This window comes from Antedon bifida, chromosome 1 (assembly GCF_963402885.1).
Source record: "Antedon bifida chromosome 1, ecAntBifi1.1, whole genome shotgun sequence".
NCBI classification, from domain to species: domain Eukaryota; kingdom Metazoa; phylum Echinodermata; class Crinoidea; order Comatulida; family Antedonidae; genus Antedon; species Antedon bifida.
In genome coordinates, this window is record NC_136226.1 from 16,784,181 (window position 1) to 16,801,718 (window position 17,538).

Sequence of the window (17,538 nt, forward strand, 5' to 3'; positions counted from 1 at the left end):
GACAATACATACTTATTTATAGTTCCTGACAACTTTTTCTTCTGTTGAGTCATTTGTTTCGTGAGCGACTTCTATCGTTTTTGGTAGCTTTTCAAGAATCGTCATCAAGTCACTCTTCGACATTGTAGGAAACAATGAACCATCTGCTGCAAATAAAGCTCTTGGGACAACAAAAAACTGTACCAACGGCTTGTCTGAGGTCCCTCAACTTGGATACAACTAGTTAACGAGCAAACAGCTTGTTGATTGTTCATGTCAGGTCCGTTACGATTTTTGCTTGGAGATCTGTTGTATTACTATTATCATGATGCTTTGATATTGATAAATATCTACTGGGAAGAAAAGTCATTGTCTCAGCTTCTTTAGCGAGAGCAAGAGCCACTAGAAAAAACTGTGTGCGTGAAAAAGGGTTTAACGAAATACCAGTTAGCCCACCAAGTACTTGATGAGACGTGATCTGGAACAATAGCACAAAATGGCAATGAATTTTTATCTACCACCCAGTTGCCATCGTTGAATTCTATCCATATTTCTGTATCTGATGCTCTCATGTCTGCCAGGTACGCAGGGATTAACTGAGCGTAATTTAATTTGTCATGTGCGACGAAATATGGTATAATGTTTCGGTAGCTTTAAGATGAAGACTCCAATTGGCAGTTCACACTGCTTGATGCTTGATTGTGATTGGCTAAAAGTTTAATCAACTGCCATGGTTTCCTTTTCCTTATTAGATACAGTATAATGGATATGTATACTTGATTCATTAGCACAACTGTAAATATGTATGTTATGAACAATTTCAGACCAGGATTGTTTTATGTCAAGCTGTAATGAAAATTTGAAAAATTCCACATAATTAGGGTCAAAGGTCAATAATTGCATTTCCGGTTATTATTTCGAAAAATATTTCATTAGAGTAAATAGAAGGTAGTATGTTGTGAACAATTTAAGATCAAAATAAAATGTCTACGTCCATTGGTTATGGAGATATAACACTTCCGGTCAATTAGGGTCAACGGTCAGATATGGCCTTTCCGGTCATTTTGGCGGGAAATGTTCCATTAGAGCTAATATGAAGTTGTATATTATGAACAATTTGAGACCAAAAACAAGTCTCTACAGTCTGTGGTTACCAAGATATGAACACTTTAAATTTCAATGGCGGCCATTTTGAAATTCAAGATGGCGGGCCTCTGCCATCCTTCCAACGTTGTCAACATGTTTTTTCCTGTTGTTTGGATTGTATTCAACATATCTAAATAAGTGGGATCTTCTATTCATAAAAATCCCACAGGATTACATAGTCTCCCTGACTATCTTCTGCAGCTTCCTAGACTGGCATCATTAATTAGGACCAGAAATAAAACTGGGCCCAATTTAGTGCCCTGGGGCACGCCGCAAGTGATCTTTCTTGTACCCGAGATGGTCTTACCCACTCTGGTATTAATGCCTCTATTAGTAAGGAAGCTGCAGATAATGGGTATTATGGATGATCTCACTCCAATATCTATTAATTTGTTAATAATTATAGTATGATCAACCCGATCAAAGGCTTTAGCAAAATCAACCGCGCATAAATTAACATAACAATGTTTACCATCAGTATCCTTCAATACAGAATCAATTAAACTAATTAGGTAATGGGTGGTGGATGCACCCTTGCGGCTTCCGAATTGTCGACTATCAAGCTTAACGCTAATGTCCTCTATGATCCAATTGACTAAAAAAGTCTCAAAAGTTCTTGCTAATAAGGGTGTAAGTGAAATAGGACGCAAATCATTACAGGTATTAGCTCCTTTGATTTTAGGGACAGGTATTACTGTTGCATGCTTCCACCTATCAGGAAAAGTACCTGCTTTTAGGGCGCAGTTAAACACATTGGTTATAGGGGGCGCTAGTTCAAAAGCACATTCTCTTAGAAGTTTAGCAGGCAGGTCTTCTGGATGTCCTGCCTTTTTGGGTTTTATTGATTGTAGCAATCTCTGGACCTGTCCAGGATAGATTTCAGGAGGCGGCTGCGAGGATGGAAGATATGCAGGCAGGTTGTTTTGGTCTAGAGCAGGTAATTGGCAACAGACAAAGTGTTGATTAATTGATTCAGCGGTTTCCTCTTCATTAAGACCTGGAATGCTAAATGACTGCTTTTGATTAAGATTACAAAGTTTTCCAACATTTTTGTGCCATTTGGAGGAGTCCGAATTGTGAAGGCCAGAAATCGCGTCTTGGTAGTAAGATTTTTTTCGCGTCCATAATCGCTTTTTGTACACCATTTCGAAGTTTTTTCCACTTGCTAGATTTTCCAAATTTAACATAGGCTTTTTGTCGTTGCTTTATGAGTTGTTTCACTCTTTTTGTAAGCCATGGGCGATCAGTACTCCTCATTTTCAACAACTCAGTCGGGAAATTACTATGATAGGCATTTTGTAGAGTAGTAGCTAGCATCGCAGTTTTATCATTTGTATCCATAAGGTCGTAGACATTATTCCATTCATGATCAACTAACCACTGGCCAAAATGCCTCATGGATGAGTCCTTCATAGGTCTAATCTTTACCGTGACATGATCATTTTTAGGTAAACAAGTTATAGGCTTCATTAACACCGAGACGTGATCACTGCGACCAATGGGTGCTTTCTGTACTATATCATCATATAATTCAGGGTAATTCATAAAAATTTTGTCAAGTGTAGAATCTTTCCGTGTATGAAAATTGACTACTTGGGTTAGGCCAAGATTGTCACAAAGCTCATTAGTATTAAGGTCGTTGAAGTCACCTAGAATTATAATTGGAACTTCATGGTTGGCACTGCGTATCCTATCGACTGTTTCAATCACATGTGATACAAGTTGTTCAGCTCCAGCCGCTGCGGGTGGATAATATATCGCACCAACATATAAGTGTTTCAAGCACCTGATGTTATTGGGTATTGTAACACAATACCAAAGACACTCAAAATTACACTGATCATGGTGTTCAGTGTGATTCATAATTAGCCTGTCAACTGAGTACACAGATACCCCACCACCTTTCCTTCCAACTCGCATCTTATTAAAATGTTGATATCCAGGAATAGCTGCTAAATTTTCAGTTTCGGCATTTAACCACGTCTCAGTTACAACTGCCAAGTCAATTTTGTATTTACTAAGGGTAGCCTCAAATTCATCCACTTTGTTTCTAATTGACCTTACATTGGTTAACAAAATCTTGGGGCACGAAAAAACGTTCATGTTCATGTACTTAGTATTCTCAATAGTTATAAGATTGCTCATTACTCGGCCTCTCGTTTTACTAGCTTTACTAGAGTAAGGTGTATTAATAATCACCGATATTTTTCTTCTTAATTTCCTACCTCCTCGCTTGCGATGTTTCCGTTTACAAAATAGCCGACTTGGTCTTGGCCCTTCACTGTTTAGTTCGCTATTGAATGCGATGACGTCGGGAGGAGGTATGCCTCGGTTCGCGAATCGAAGTGCGACGAGATCCTGGGCTGAATATCGAAAATAGCACATCGTGGCTCAGGACAGAATTTTCACTATTAGTGCTCATAAAAGAACCAAAAACTATTCAAACGTAAGTCATACGGGTTGCTACAAAATCACATAAACAATCAATCACAAACGAGACAAAATCAGCTGAAATTACTGTGTATTCGAGAACCATCTGTGGGCACGACCTACAGTAGATGGTACGCGAGCGAAAGCGAAGCTAGATTATTTCAATTGGTCGACATGAGTTGGTAGGCGCGGCCTAATACGGGAAAAGTCAGTGTCTGCTCCAAAATGAGTATTGAAAGCTACATTTTAAAGTTGTATCAAATATCATATACAAATAATGATATTTTTAATTGGAGCGTCTTTGAACAAACATAATATTTAAAAAAAAAACACAATGCCTGGTGACGTAAACCATGGAGCTATTTATAGCTCCATGCGTAAACTATCTAAATTATTAACACATTATAATCAACGCTAAAGGAAATCTTAAATTATGTATGAAGTTATCAAGCAAACAACATGATTAATCCTGGTCTTCATTAATGAACTTACAGACGAAACGTTTATTTGTGAAGAATAAGAATTGTGAAGCGAGAGGATGACTATCATAACCATCGTAATCGTAGTAACCTTCATTTTACCGTTTGCAATGTTTCTGGTATGATTGATTTAGTTTCTTAACTTTATTAAGCATTCGGTTATTTAAATTAGGCGCAATAATATTCTTTTAAATATCATCATCATCATCAACAGTAGTATCATCATTACCATCTTAGTGTCACATGAGATGGTAACATGTATGTAGCCGAGCTTCCCAAATTCTTTCATCTTAAATTTGTTGTTCACATAAAAAAAAATAATTTCAATTGTATTAATTTTGTATCCTTATTAAAATTCTAGACATATGAGATGAATTATGTTCGTTCCTTTGGATTGATTGATTGATTGTTAGGTTGGCTGGGAATACATTCAGTTCGTTATTAACTGTGATGCCTTTCTTATCCCCCACCTTAATTAGGAAGCCGAGCAAAGGCATCATTAGCCTTTTATTTGATGTCTGCTTCAATAAGCCAAAATTGAATAATTAACTGTCAAGATATGTGGACATTCACTCAGTAATGCATGCCCTTTCCCTATTAAAAACTTTATTCGGCATTGGAGAGGCTGGCTATAGCAATAGTTTATGCTTTTGAATCATGTATGATTCTTTGTAATTGTTTGTGTACATTTGTTGTATTTTTACACATGGTATGATAATAGTTTGTATTAGTGTCTATTATATTTTCAAAAAAATACAGAAGCAGAATGCCCAGACGGTTATTATTGTGGGAATGGTAAAGTCGAGTGTAGGCCTTATACTTCCTGCATGCTTAACTTGCAAGAATTGGCCGAGTACAACGTTAATTGTCCAATACAACGCTTGTAGGTATAATTTTAGGAATTTTCTTATGGAATTGACATCTTGTTTATAATATTCTGTTCTATATAACCTATGTCTATGACTATTATTAACAATTCACAAGAACAGAGTGATTAACGTTTTAAATACATTTTCTGTTCGAATTACGATGAAACTGTTTCTCCTCATGTCAAACCACATTATTATTGTACGTAAATGTGTTATTAGTCGACATAGGGACTTTGTAACGATATGAAATAACGTAAAGTATAGGAAAAAGCAAGTAAGTATACTAAGCCTTTTTTTTTTCATTGTTGAAGGGTTCTGAAATCTAACCAAATAAGTATACTGCCAGCCAATGTGTTTGTAAGATTCACATCATTGCAAGAATTGTAAATATTCGATTGGACGTTTTTTATACGATATCATAATGATAAATGTACCCTTTACTATATTTATTATTTAAAGACAAGGACAGTCTTTTAAAACATACTGAACATCGGTTTTAATTTGAGAGTGATCAACATTTCCCGTTTATTTAGACAATCTCATAATAATAATACATCTTTAATTCACTATATCGTTTTATTATTTCCATGAATAAAAATTATTTTAAAACCACATAATAATACCAAATCGCTTTTACTTTGAAGGGATTTGAGTGATAACCAAATACGTACAATGGCAGCCAATGCATTTGCTGGTTTGACAGCATTGAACACACTGTAAGTAGTTTATGTTATTGATTTATTTGCTGGTTTGACATCGACAGCATTGAACACATTGTAAGTATTTTCTGTCGAAACATTCATTTACCGCTTTTCAGACAAGTTTCGTAACCAATTCGTAATGTTTCCAAACTTATTTTAAAACCACTTAAAGATGAAAAATTATTTCTTAAATTTTGTTTTTAATATGCCATTTGAATATTACATAAATAGTTATCCACTTTGACACAAAAATTGGATCGAAAAAACAATTATTTACCTGAAAAAACTTTTGGTTGAATTTAACAATTTATTTTTGTCATTTTAAAGTTGCTTTCAAATCGCGCCCGGATTCGGTCCGGTGGCCTGAGAAAATGATCGTGGAAAATGGGTTCAGTGGTAAAGCATAGGATCGTACGATTTGAATCCGTACCTGATTCGGGCTCCGAATTCGTAGCGATGGATCACAAAGCCATTTCTTTGCTGAAATTTTTTCTTTTGACCAATCAAAAGCGAGCATGAATGACCTTTCTTGTGAGGAGAGAGTTGTCTGCTCTCTTTTTCCGCGCCCGATCATGAAAACAATGTGCGACGTGAATTTTGGTGGAGCCCCTTTGCTTTTAGTGTTACTTGCGGTTTTTTTTCTTCTTTTTTTTCTACGGAAGTGATTAACTTGATTAAAACTACAAAATAACCTATTTACCTGATTAATCTTAAATTGTCGTGTTTTTGAGGGACACTGTAAGTATTTTCCGTTGACTGTTATTTACTGTTGTTCCAACAATCTAATGGTAACAAATGTATTATATCATTCATAATATCAATAAATAACAATCATTAATGTACAGTCATTTCTTAATTTCTATGAATGAAACATATTTCAAAACCACTTAACGGTTTGACAGCACTGAAAACATTGTAAGTTAGGCTATAGTTTCTATTATTGATTACCGTTAGACAATCTATTATGGTAACATTATTATTAATCAAGTCTGAGAGGAGAAATAATGCCAAACTAGTATACTATCTTGATAATGTTAATATGTTTTGAATAAGAACCCCTGTATCTGTCATTTTTTAAACAGGAATTTAGATAACAACGCTGTAACTACCATAGAATCGGATGCATTTTCATCTTTTGCGTCATCACTTTCAATTTTGTAAGTACAGTCTGTTATTGTTGAAACATGTCACGATATGAACGCGGACTAGAAATAGACTAGCACTAGGTAGTGTTAACACTACTCCCACTCATCTAGCCAGTCCGATTCCTTTTAATTGTTCCCTCGCTTTTTGTGCACACACATTACATTATTTTCACTGGATTTTTAATCTTACTTACTTACTATTCTATAGGAAAATAAGATCAAATAATTTACAAGTTTACAGAGATAGAACTTTCGAAGAATATTTGTGAGGGGTCTGATTGAGACAAGTTTATTACTTCTAAACCACATCCTAACCAAAAAAATGGGAAACTGTTATGTTAAAATGTTTAATATTTATGTTTAATAAAATATGTACTATTTAAATATTACGAAACGAAAATATATATTTTATTGAATTGTGATTTTTACCAAAATGAATGCATTTCTGCATTCGATTCGTATGCAAATAAGAAATATTGTGTTTCTGTACTCTTTGGTAAATTGGTAAAGGTAATGTTTCTCACATTTATGTTGTAACAAGTCATCAGAAAGATGTTATCATGTAAACACAATGTATTAGTATATAAATTGACTAAGTAAATACAATATTTAAAATAATATAAAAGTATATGAATTCATTTTGGTTAGATTTTAAAATACAATCTCAGGATTTTCAGTGCATCAAGATTAATCGCATTATTTATAAATTTTATTAAAAGAAAAGTTTTTTTAAATTAAAAATATGAATTCACTTACAATACTTTATATTCTGATTTGACATTTGAAAGCAACACACTAATTAATTAATAGTATATCTATTTTACAGTTAAAATTGATCATAACATTTACATAGTACTTTACTTAGAATGTAGAATAAAGTACATTGTCAAAATGTCATTAAAATGTGTATTAGATCATAATGTAGATCATGAAGATATTATTGATTTCATTTTTCATTCTTTCCCCGAAGTCCATTCAACAAATTCTGGTAACTTGTATGGTAATCAATAGGTTTGGCTACAGGCTTATAAAATTGCACAAATACATCTTTTAAGTCATTGTCTTTTTTATATAGTAATTTATCTTTTGCTATAGGTGTTAGCACATCAGTTTCACCAAGAGAAACATCATTCTTAATTTTATTGCATTTTACTTCCATTGAACTCATTTTCGAAAAGAGAGGAAGTTTTGTTGATAAAGAAGAGCGTTCTTCAAAAACTTCTCTTTTAATCTTAAAACCATCTTGAATTTCATTTTTAACAGAAAAGGTTTGGTCTTGCAGTGAGATTGTTGGTTCTCCTTTCTCTAACTTACTATCTCTTTCAATAATTTTCACTTTCCTTAAAAAGAGAGGATTCTTAGTTGATTCTTCCTCAGGAACTTCTCTTTTTATCTGCAAAAATTCTTGCATATCTTCAACATGACTTGTTTGTTCTTGTAGAGAGATTTCTGTTAATCCTTTCTTTAATTCACTATCTCTTTCATATTTAACTTTTTTTGAAAAAAGAGGGCGTTTTGTTGACAAGTGAGGATGTTGTTCAAGAACCTCTCTTATCTGCAAATCTTCTTGAAATTTGTTTTCAGCAGAACATGTTTGTTCTTGTAGTGAGATAGCTGGTGCTCCTTTCTTTGATTCACTATCTCTGTCATAGTTATACTCCGTTGAAAAAAGAGTGTCCTTTGTTGACAAGAGAGGATGTTGTACAAGAACCTCTCTTTTTATCTGCAAATCTTCTTGAAATTTGTTTTCAGCAGAACTTGTTTGTTCTTGTAGTGAGATCGCTGGTGCTCCTTTCTTTGTTTCATTATTTTTTTCATATTTAACCTTGTTTGAAAAAAGAGGGCGCTTTGTTGGAAAGAGAGTATATTGTTTTAGAACGTCTCTTTTTATCTGCAAATCTTCTTGAAATTTAGCAGAAGTTGTTTGTTCTTTCCCTAAGCAATTATCACTTGCTGAAACTGAAGAACTATCAAGTTTGGTCCAAGATTCAGATTCTAAGTTGCAACATGGAACAGTTTCATCTGTAACAAATTTGGCAAGTTTTGCAACACGATGCTTTAAGCAAGCATCTGAATAACAATGATTCTTAGCTGAAAGAAGAATGTCTGCTGCAGCTTTAGGTTGTAACTGGTCAAATGTTAAGGCTGTAGCTAGTGACCACTTGTCAAAATGTTTATATGGACATCCACCTTCTTCGCCGTGACCTAGGGACATTTTCTGTTTGTAACCAAAAATTAAATTAATAGGCCTAATAGCATCATAAAATTGAATTCAGATTTTAAATGAAAATAAATAATACTAAATAATTTTTATCAAATATATGATAACTAAATAGAAAGATAGATGATAAAACACTAAATCAGGAGTTAAAGTAGTATAAATAACACAAAATGGAAATATATGTACCTGAATTGATGTACATGTATGAGAACGATAGTTAATACGAGATCCCTCAAGTCCATACAAGTGCCTGATGCTGTATGTATACCGTTTCGCATCTTTACTCCATGAATGTGAACTAGGCCGCCGGTCCCCATCTTTACCATGATCAGGTCGGCAGTATTCCTCTTTCCAGAACCGAATTGCATCATTTACAGACACACCTGCATCTTTTAAAAACAGTGTGTACTGGATCTTAAAGAAAGAAAAGCAGAAGGGTTTTTTTTAATGCTAATGTGTATTATGTTCCATATAATAATAATATTAATGAGGTTGAAGAAAGGTACAATTAATAATAAATAATTAAAACAATTATCACATTACTATAATGAAACTTAAAATAACAGGTGAAATAGTATCTGACATAAAAAGTGACCTATGGTTTTGGAATAGGAAAGGTGCCACTCTCAGCTTGGAGTGTGGTCGTAGTACAACACCATGTTGAACCTCAAAGATTTGAACATTTGGACAGGAATTGTACTAAAACCTTGTTCCCCTGTATTTTCCACTATTTTATAAATTCATATAACAGATTTCAGCAACCGTAGCCTCCATTACTTAAATTTTGTTTTTAGTTTATTCAACATAACAGGTTTGCAGTAACTTACTCTTGAGAAATGTCTTAACCTATGTTTTCTCCTTAAAGTATAATGCAGGTGGCTCATACAAAGGGGAAAAATCTCCACATTTTTATCAACGTCTCTGAGGTTCATTCGAAGAGTGTTTCTCCTTCTGAAGATGTATGAATAATTTGTCCTCACTGAAGAGAACATTTCACAAACTTTGTTAAACAGATCTTCCATTCTTTCATCAACAAGAACCCTGTCCAATGCCGTCTGCGAGTGTAACATCCCATGCCACAGAACCTTTTCAAATAGTCCTGTCATAATGGTGTCAAGTTTTGCGATTGGAATCGATGCAATACCTGTATGAAGCTCCACATTACGTTGCGCAATCAGATCCAGTACGCATTGAAATGGAACTTGCACAGTCTTTTCTGTATTACCCTCAACATATTTCTGTGTGACATCCTCCCAACTATCCCCAACATTATAGATTTTTAGTAAAACATCATGTAAACTTTGCAGAAGGAATGAAAAATTCCCTTCGGAAACTACATCACGTGAACGTCGTAGAAGACGTGATAGGAACTTTTGTGTTGATCTTAAGAAGGAGGCCAATTCATAAGCATTCATCGAGGAAAACCGGAAATGGAATAACTTTTTTTCAGCAGTCATGAAAAACTGCTGTAATTCTTGATCCATAGAGCATGCCAAGCTAAAAAAAGAAATTAAAATTAGATTATCAATCCAATATAAACTAGATTTAATTCGTCACTATGACGAATTATAGGTTATATGCATTGATTTAAATCAAGATAATTGATTTTTAAAAGATATGTTGATTGATTGATTTTCTCAGAATCTTTAATTATTATAATATATAATAGGATCTTGCTAACGGGAATACAATAGCCGGTATAACAATCCGATCAAAGATTCCTCTGCGTATAATGTCATAAACCACATTGTTACATAAGTAATAAAGGCATTACTTACTTTTTAAATAGATTTCATTATAAATTATGTGTATAATCTATACACTAAAAAATAAAATTGAACAAACAATATGGATAATAAAAATTCCCATTGTGAGACTCGAACTCGGTACCTTGAGTGCCATAGACACAAGCACAGACGACCGAGCCATACACAACTGACTAAAAGTTGTAGAAAGATTCCTCCGTGTATTTACTATGCAGTAACCACTTTGGTGCAGATAGATTATTACATACCGCAGTGAATTATAATTTTTTACTATGATGACATCTTTAAAAATGTTAAAAATGATGCACTGTCAAACTATAGACTTTTAACTTTAATATATGAACTTTTGAAGGAAGAAAGTTAATGTTAAGTTTGTTATTTTGGTCTAAGAAAATGTCATAATTTGTTTGATTGTCGAAATTAATGATGACTTGTTTATTACTGCAGGGAGTCTAGGCTTAAAGTTTATTTGTTTGTAACAAAAAACTTATCTAGGCTTCCTTCTACACATACTTTTACTATGTAACATCTTGTATTTTTTTGTATGTGTAGAGAATTGTTTAATAAACGAAACGAAACATAATCAACTTTAGTTCTCTTAATTTTATAATAAATCATACATATGATACGTACACTTCAAGAAAATGAAATAAAAAATAGGTGTTCCCAAGCATTCTGACGATCTATATTAATTTTAAAATTTAGCATATTTTCACCATTTTGTTAACTTACACGTGCGTAGCCTGTCACTTTTGACGTGCTCGTATAACGCAATTTAGCGTTGAAAAGTGAATAAAATATGATATTATTAAAGAAAGGTTGTACAACAGAAATCGGACAAAAAGAGTGCGCATCAACGTTTAACGCGCAGTGCACGTGCAAAAATCTGCGCACTCATGGCAATTTTTTAAACGCTTAAAATTGCCTGAAACTTACTCTAATTTCATCGAAAATAAATTTTGACAATTTGGAAAATTTTAAGTGCGCGTACGCATGCGTTATATGCGCTACGCATGTAATTATATTGCCATATGATGAAATATGACCTGAAATTTATGAGTACCAAATTTTGTTTAAAGGTGATTCATGATTGTGAAGATATGATTACAAACGTAATTTCGTTAAATAGCGGAATAAAGGTTAAATAAAGGAATAAATAAAGATCCTGACAGAATCAAGAGGTTATATGCATGATAATGCATATAACCTAATAAATGCTTTTTTGTGTCTATGTTCCAAAACACAGTTTGCTTACTGAATGGCTTTAATATTATAAGTTATCTCAATTGTTATCAAAATCTGTGCAAATTTTACCGAAGAGTGAAATGCGAAATCCTGTCTTTTCGTGAGCCTTCTATTAAACAATCTGAGTAAGATACATTCTCTTCTTTTCTCAACAATTCTTGAAATGACCGAAGAGGTGCACTTCCTAGCAAAACACTGATACTAGCATCATCCCCATGGCCATCGTCTTTACACCGAGTCAATTTGTTACTACTACTATTGTGACAATCACTGCTGCTATCCTGTGTGTTCAACTCATTTCCTTCCGAATCACAATCATCCACATGAAGCAGGAACCTCATTCTCTTGAGGGCGCATGTCTCAAGATTTTCCAGATGTGTTGTTCCAGATGGTGGCTTGATATAAAATGTCATCTGGATGTCTGTTATGTTGGAAAAAACTTACTTTAAAATTTAATATACAAATTAATGTTTACGAGTGCAAAAGAGTGCACACCCCACCCGTCGACGACGACTAGAGTCTAGAATCATCAGCTTGCGGCATTGCCTCTAGTAATAGGCTAGGCTCGCGGAGCAGACTCGAAAGAGGCGTAGCCTAGCTAAAGTAGCTAATAAGGCCAGGCCTAAGCCCATAGATAGCTAGGCCTAGCAATTAGGCCCTAGTAGTATATTAATTACTAATATTATTTAGTAGTAGGCCTAGGCCTAGCTAGTAGTAGTAGATACCATACACATACAGAGTATTTTATGTCATGAATGGTAGGATTTCGATCCAAGTCCGCCCTAGACCGTCTCGGCCCCAAGTCAAGTCGGCCCCAAGTCAAGTCGGCCCCAAGTCAAGTCGGCCTCAAGTCAACTCGGCCTCAAGTCAACTCGGCCTCACGTCAACTCGGCCAAAAAATAATCGGTCAACTCGGCCCCGTTAAAGTATGGAACGCAAAAAGTGTAAAGGAAGGGGATTAATAAAATAATATTTCTTCACATTTTATTACCTATGAATAATTCTGACTTTTAATGAATATTAATATTTAGACAGTTTAGCAAAAAAAATAAGAATGATTTCACCAACTTTCCTTTATTTACGTTTAATAAAATTTCAAATTGCGAAAATTGTTCAAATTGCGCATAACAAACAATTAATTGATAAGCATTCATACTATTATTAATGATTACAATGAACATTTGGATAATAAATAGGAACAAATTGTAGGCCCAATAATGATGATGCACGTACGTGGGCGCGTATGTTCGTTCGTGCGTCAAAATTCAATAAACCTGTCCGATATGCGAGGACATTCATTAGGTGTAATAAGATTGTTTGGTTGAATCATTTGAGGTATAAAATAATGTTGACTCCATGGTTGAATCACGCGTAGATTTCTTCAGTGTATGCATTTGTTTTGGCGACAATATCTGAAACCAATTCGTAGCTGCGCCTCCCTGCGCCTTTGGCAGCTATTTCGATATCTACAACTGTTACGTGTTTCCGCTGACCGGGGAATTCCCCTTTTTTTTAAACGCAAATCATGGACAAAAACGATATGTACGATCAATATTTCTATGGCCAAATGGGGGAACGTAGACCTACGTCTTCGATTTACTAAAATGTGGTACTTGCACGTGTTTTTGTAACACGCGGGTACTTCTATTCATATCGGCAATGAGATCATTTTTTATATGAGTATTTTTCTTATTTCTTCATTTTTTTTAAAGCGTGGATAGTAATTTAATCATAAGAATATTAAGCACTTTTTGCGTTCCATACTTTATTGTGGCCGAGTTGACCGATTAGTTTTTGGCCGAGTTGACTTGAGGCCGAGTTGACTTGAGGCCGACTTGACTTGGGGCCGACTTGACGTGGGGCCGACTTGACTTTGGCCGAGACGGTTTGGGGGCGACTTGACCTGCACCCAATGGTAGACTAGCCGGCGCTAGTTCCGTTGCGCACCTGTTTTTATTTCGACTTCCTTTTCGACTCCAAACTTGTTAAGTAACTTATTGTGAATACTACACCTTAAAATTGGGCCTCATAAGTACTTTTATGAAGAAGAATCACATAAAAAGTAACAAATAAATCCTTTAAAGATGTATTGTCCCCCAAAATCATGAAAAATAAAGATTTTTAAAATCGGACTTTGAATAGGCCATTTTGCAGTTTTAATGAAGTTGTTCACTTCCATAAGAAAAAAACGGGGGAAAAAAATTATTTCACCTATAAAAAGACAAAATAAAGAGTTAAATTACCCAAAAACTCATTGTCTTCCAGACAATTTGACCATTTTTTGCTTTAAATTACATTTTTCTCAGGTAAATACATTTTTTTCAGACCCAATTTTTTGTGAGAGTGAATAACTATTATGACATTAAAATAACATATTCAACAAAAAAATTTAAAAAAATATTTTTTTAGGGGGACAATATATCTTTAAATTGATGATTTTACAGACATGTTTCTCGCATACCGTTCGCGAATTTAGCATACTCGAAGTTCAATATTTTTGTTTCTATGGAGCGCCAAAAGTGCAAATATAATAGATAGTTAAAAACTCAGTGGAATGCGTCTTCTTTTGATACATCTATTATTGAAATACACGTTTAATTTTAATATATTTTGTCAATAAAAATGCTGTAACATTTTACTGCTAATAATGTGCTGTTTTCAAATATCAACCGACGACTAAGAGGAATATTATTTAGATCATTGAGGTATAAACCTACAGTACATGTAATATGATGATGAATTTGTCGATTTTCATTCTTAAAAGTTAATGAAAACTGCAAAAACTATGTACAGTATCAACAGTAACATTTTTGTTGAATTGACATTGACAAAATATTTTAAAATTTAACGTAATTTTCACCAATAAATGCATTAAATATACGCATTATACTGAGTTTTTAGCCCTCTATTATGATTGCTCTTTTGGCGCTCCATAGAAACAACAACATTGAACATGGCGTATGCAAAATTCACGAACCGATGTGCGAGAAACACGTCTGTAAATTCATCAATTTAAAGGATTTATTTGTTACTTTTTGTGTGATCTCCTTCGTTAAAAGTATTTTTTAGGCCTAATTCTAAGGTGTGGTACTCACAATAAAGTTACTTAACAAATTTTGAGTCGAAATAAATGACAGGTGCGAAACGGAACTAGCCTAGCGCTGCCTAGCTAGGGCTACTACTAAACTAAAAAGTAACACAGTGAGGAACATAAATTGCATTACAATCATCATCTTTTTAAGTATGTAGACAATCCCGTGTATGTAGGCAAAGTCAGGTGTGATAACAATCAAAATACCCAGGCCTAGCAGCTGCTAACAACCCCGAAAAAAAGAATAAGTTTACTTTACCGCCCAAGTTCCTCGAGTTTACCGCTTGAACGAACTCGAGCGTAGTCTCATGCTTCATGGAATTTTCGTCTCGTCTCCCTCCCCCCACACGTATGGAACGCCTCCTCTGCCTTCAGTTCACATTTATCATGCAGTACACACCAATCGTCATGCAGTACACACCAATGGTCATGCAGTACACACCAATGGTCATGCAGTACACACCAATCATCATGCAGTACACACCAAACATCATGCAGTACACACCAATCGTCATGCAGTACACACCAAACGGTTCTAGGACACCTACCCCCTAGACAGTTACTCCCCGGATGTTTACCACCCGGACAACTACCCCCTTAGGACAACTACCCCTGGACAACTACTCCCCGGACAACTACCCCCTTAGGACAACTACCCCCTTAGGATAACAACCCCCCGGACAACTACCCCCCGGACAACTACCCCCTTAGGACAACTACCCCCTTAGGATAACTACCCCCAGTCAACTACCCCCCGGTCAACTACCCCCCCGGACAACTACCCCCTCCCTTAGGACTATATTTATGTTTAATCTTTTACTTTTGTTTACAATAATGAATAGTAATTCGTCAAAGTATCGAATTAAAATATAGTTATTAATTCCTATTATACACTGTTGCAGAGTCAGGTTGTTGAATGGTCTGGGGGTAGTTGTTCTAAAGGGATAGTTGTCTGGGTGGTAGTTGTCCAGGGGTTCCTACGGAGGTAGTTGTCCTAAAAGATTATTTGCCCTTGGAGTATTGTCCAGGAGGTAGTTGTCCTACGGGGAGTATTGTGTCAGAGGTAGTTGTCCGCGGGGTAATTACCCGGGGGGGGGGGGGGGGGGGGTAATTGTCCGGGGGGGGTAATTGTTCCTAGGGGGTAATTGTCCGGGGGGTAGTTGTCCAGGGGTTAGTTGTCCTACGGAGGTAGTTGTCCTAAAAGATTATTTGCCCTCGGAGTATTGTCCAGGTTCAGGAGGTAGTTGTCCTACGGGGAGTATTGTGTCAGAGGTAGTTTTCCGCGGGGTAATTACACCAATCGTCATGCAGTACACACCAATCGGCATGCAGTCAAATATTGCGTAATTTATACCGCCACCTATCGACAAAATCGAATATCACGTGACGTTTATTAGACGGCTGTAAAACTAAGACTATTTATTATTTCTTTTATGGAATTAAATGATTACAATGGCCTCCTAGCCGCGCCTACGTCCTATAGATTCCAAGATTTCTTTAATAGTTTTGCCAGCCATTTTAGTCATAAAGCACGTGCGTTGTAGTAGTAGACAGCGTGAGTTGCTGTAGTATACAGTTTGAATAGCCTTAGTTTTACAGCCGTCTAATAAACGTCACGTGATATTCGATTTTGTCGATAGGTGGCGGTATAAATTACGCAATATTTGACTGCATGACGATTGGTGTGTACTGCATGACGATTGGTGTGTACTGCATGATGTTTGGTGTGTACTGCATGATGTTTGGTGTGTACTGCATGACCATTGGTGTGTACTGCATGACGATTGGTGTGTACTGCATGACGTTTGGTGTGTACTGCATGATGTTTGGTGTGTACTGCATGACGATTGGTGTGTACTGAATGATGTTTGGTGTGTACTGCATGACGATTGGTGTGTACTGCATGACCATTGGTGTGTACTGCATGACCATTGGTGTGTACTGCATGACCATTGGTGTGTACTGCATGATAAATGTGAACTGAAGGCAGAGGAGGCGTTCCATACTCACGTACCTACAAAAAACATGCGCGGTCGAGTCGAGTTCGCTCAATGTTTAGACATCATTTTTATTGTTTTAAATACTTCAAATGTGAACGTTTTTTAATGTTGGTAATACAAACTTGAAATTCAGTTCAGTTATGCATACCTTGGTTGCTCAACAAACTTGTGGACTTTGTTGTAGAAGTGTAGGCCCGGTTGTCGGTTCCTATTTGAATTTGCTATCAAATGTGTGGGAAAGAAAAGCACTTTTATCCGTTGAGTCAGCTACAGGTTTGACTGGCCGAATCAGGCCTAGGCCTAGATTGATCTCATTCTCGTTCAGGAAAAATATCACCGAAATTAAAACTAGGCCTAAACTTTTAAGTAGCCGATTATGTGGACAATTACATAAGAATTCCTTTATTAGTATTAATAATCAGTTATTATTCAATAATAATGAGAGATTTGACTCAACTGACAAAAA

At 35.4% G+C, this 17,538-nt stretch overlaps 2 protein-coding genes across 2 annotated transcripts; both read right to left on the reverse strand.

The window, feature by feature from the left end:
* Positions 1–250: 250 nt before the first annotated feature.
* Positions 251–3,510, reverse strand: LOC144835061 (uncharacterized). The gene is made up of 3 exons (XM_078690081.1): positions 2,266–3,510; positions 1,500–2,141; positions 251–457 (listed from the first exon to the last, which is right to left on the reverse strand). Exons 1-3 carry the CDS (start codon positions 3,508–3,510, stop codon positions 251–253), a joined length of 2,094 nt encoding a protein of 697 aa, XP_078546207.1.
* Positions 3,511–6,319: 2,809 nt separating this feature from the next.
* On the reverse strand, positions 6,320–15,400 carry LOC144844204 (uncharacterized). Its single transcript, XM_078700979.1, has 6 exons — positions 15,332–15,400; positions 12,051–12,402; positions 9,798–10,467; positions 9,157–9,384; positions 6,923–8,967; positions 6,320–6,886 (listed from the first exon to the last, which is right to left on the reverse strand). The coding sequence occupies exons 1-5, from the start codon at positions 15,387–15,389 to the stop codon at positions 7,696–7,698; spliced, it is 2,580 nt and encodes an 859-aa protein (XP_078557105.1). The 5' UTR covers positions 15,390–15,400; the 3' UTR covers positions 6,320–6,886; positions 6,923–7,695.
* Between the last annotated feature and the right edge of the window lie 2,138 nt (positions 15,401–17,538).

Excerpts from the sequence above, each read along its gene's own strand:
- LOC144835061 (XM_078690081.1), bottom strand. The coding sequence starts at position 3,510 with ATGTGCTATTTTCGATATTCAGCCCAGGATCTCGTCGCACTTCGATTC. Across the intron at positions 2,142-2,265 it reads GGAAAAAACTTCGAAATGGT|CAGTCATTTAGCATTCCAGG; the intron begins GTACAAAAAGCG and ends CTTAATCAAAAG. Across the intron at positions 458-1,499 it reads ACAAATTAATAGATATTGGA|ATCACGTCTCATCAAGTACT; the intron begins GTGAGATCATCC and ends CTATTGTTCCAG.
- LOC144844204 (XM_078700979.1), bottom strand. The coding sequence starts at position 15,389 with ATGAAGCATGAGACTACGCTCGAGTTCGTTCAAGCGGTAAACTCGAGG. Across the intron at positions 10,468-12,050 it reads ATTTCGCATTTCACTCTTCG|CTTGGCATGCTCTATGGATC; the intron begins GTAAAATTTGCA and ends TTCTTTTTTTAG. Across the intron at positions 9,385-9,797 it reads GGTTAAGACATTTCTCAAGA|ATCCAGTACACACTGTTTTT; the intron begins GTAAGTTACTGC and ends TCTTTCTTTAAG.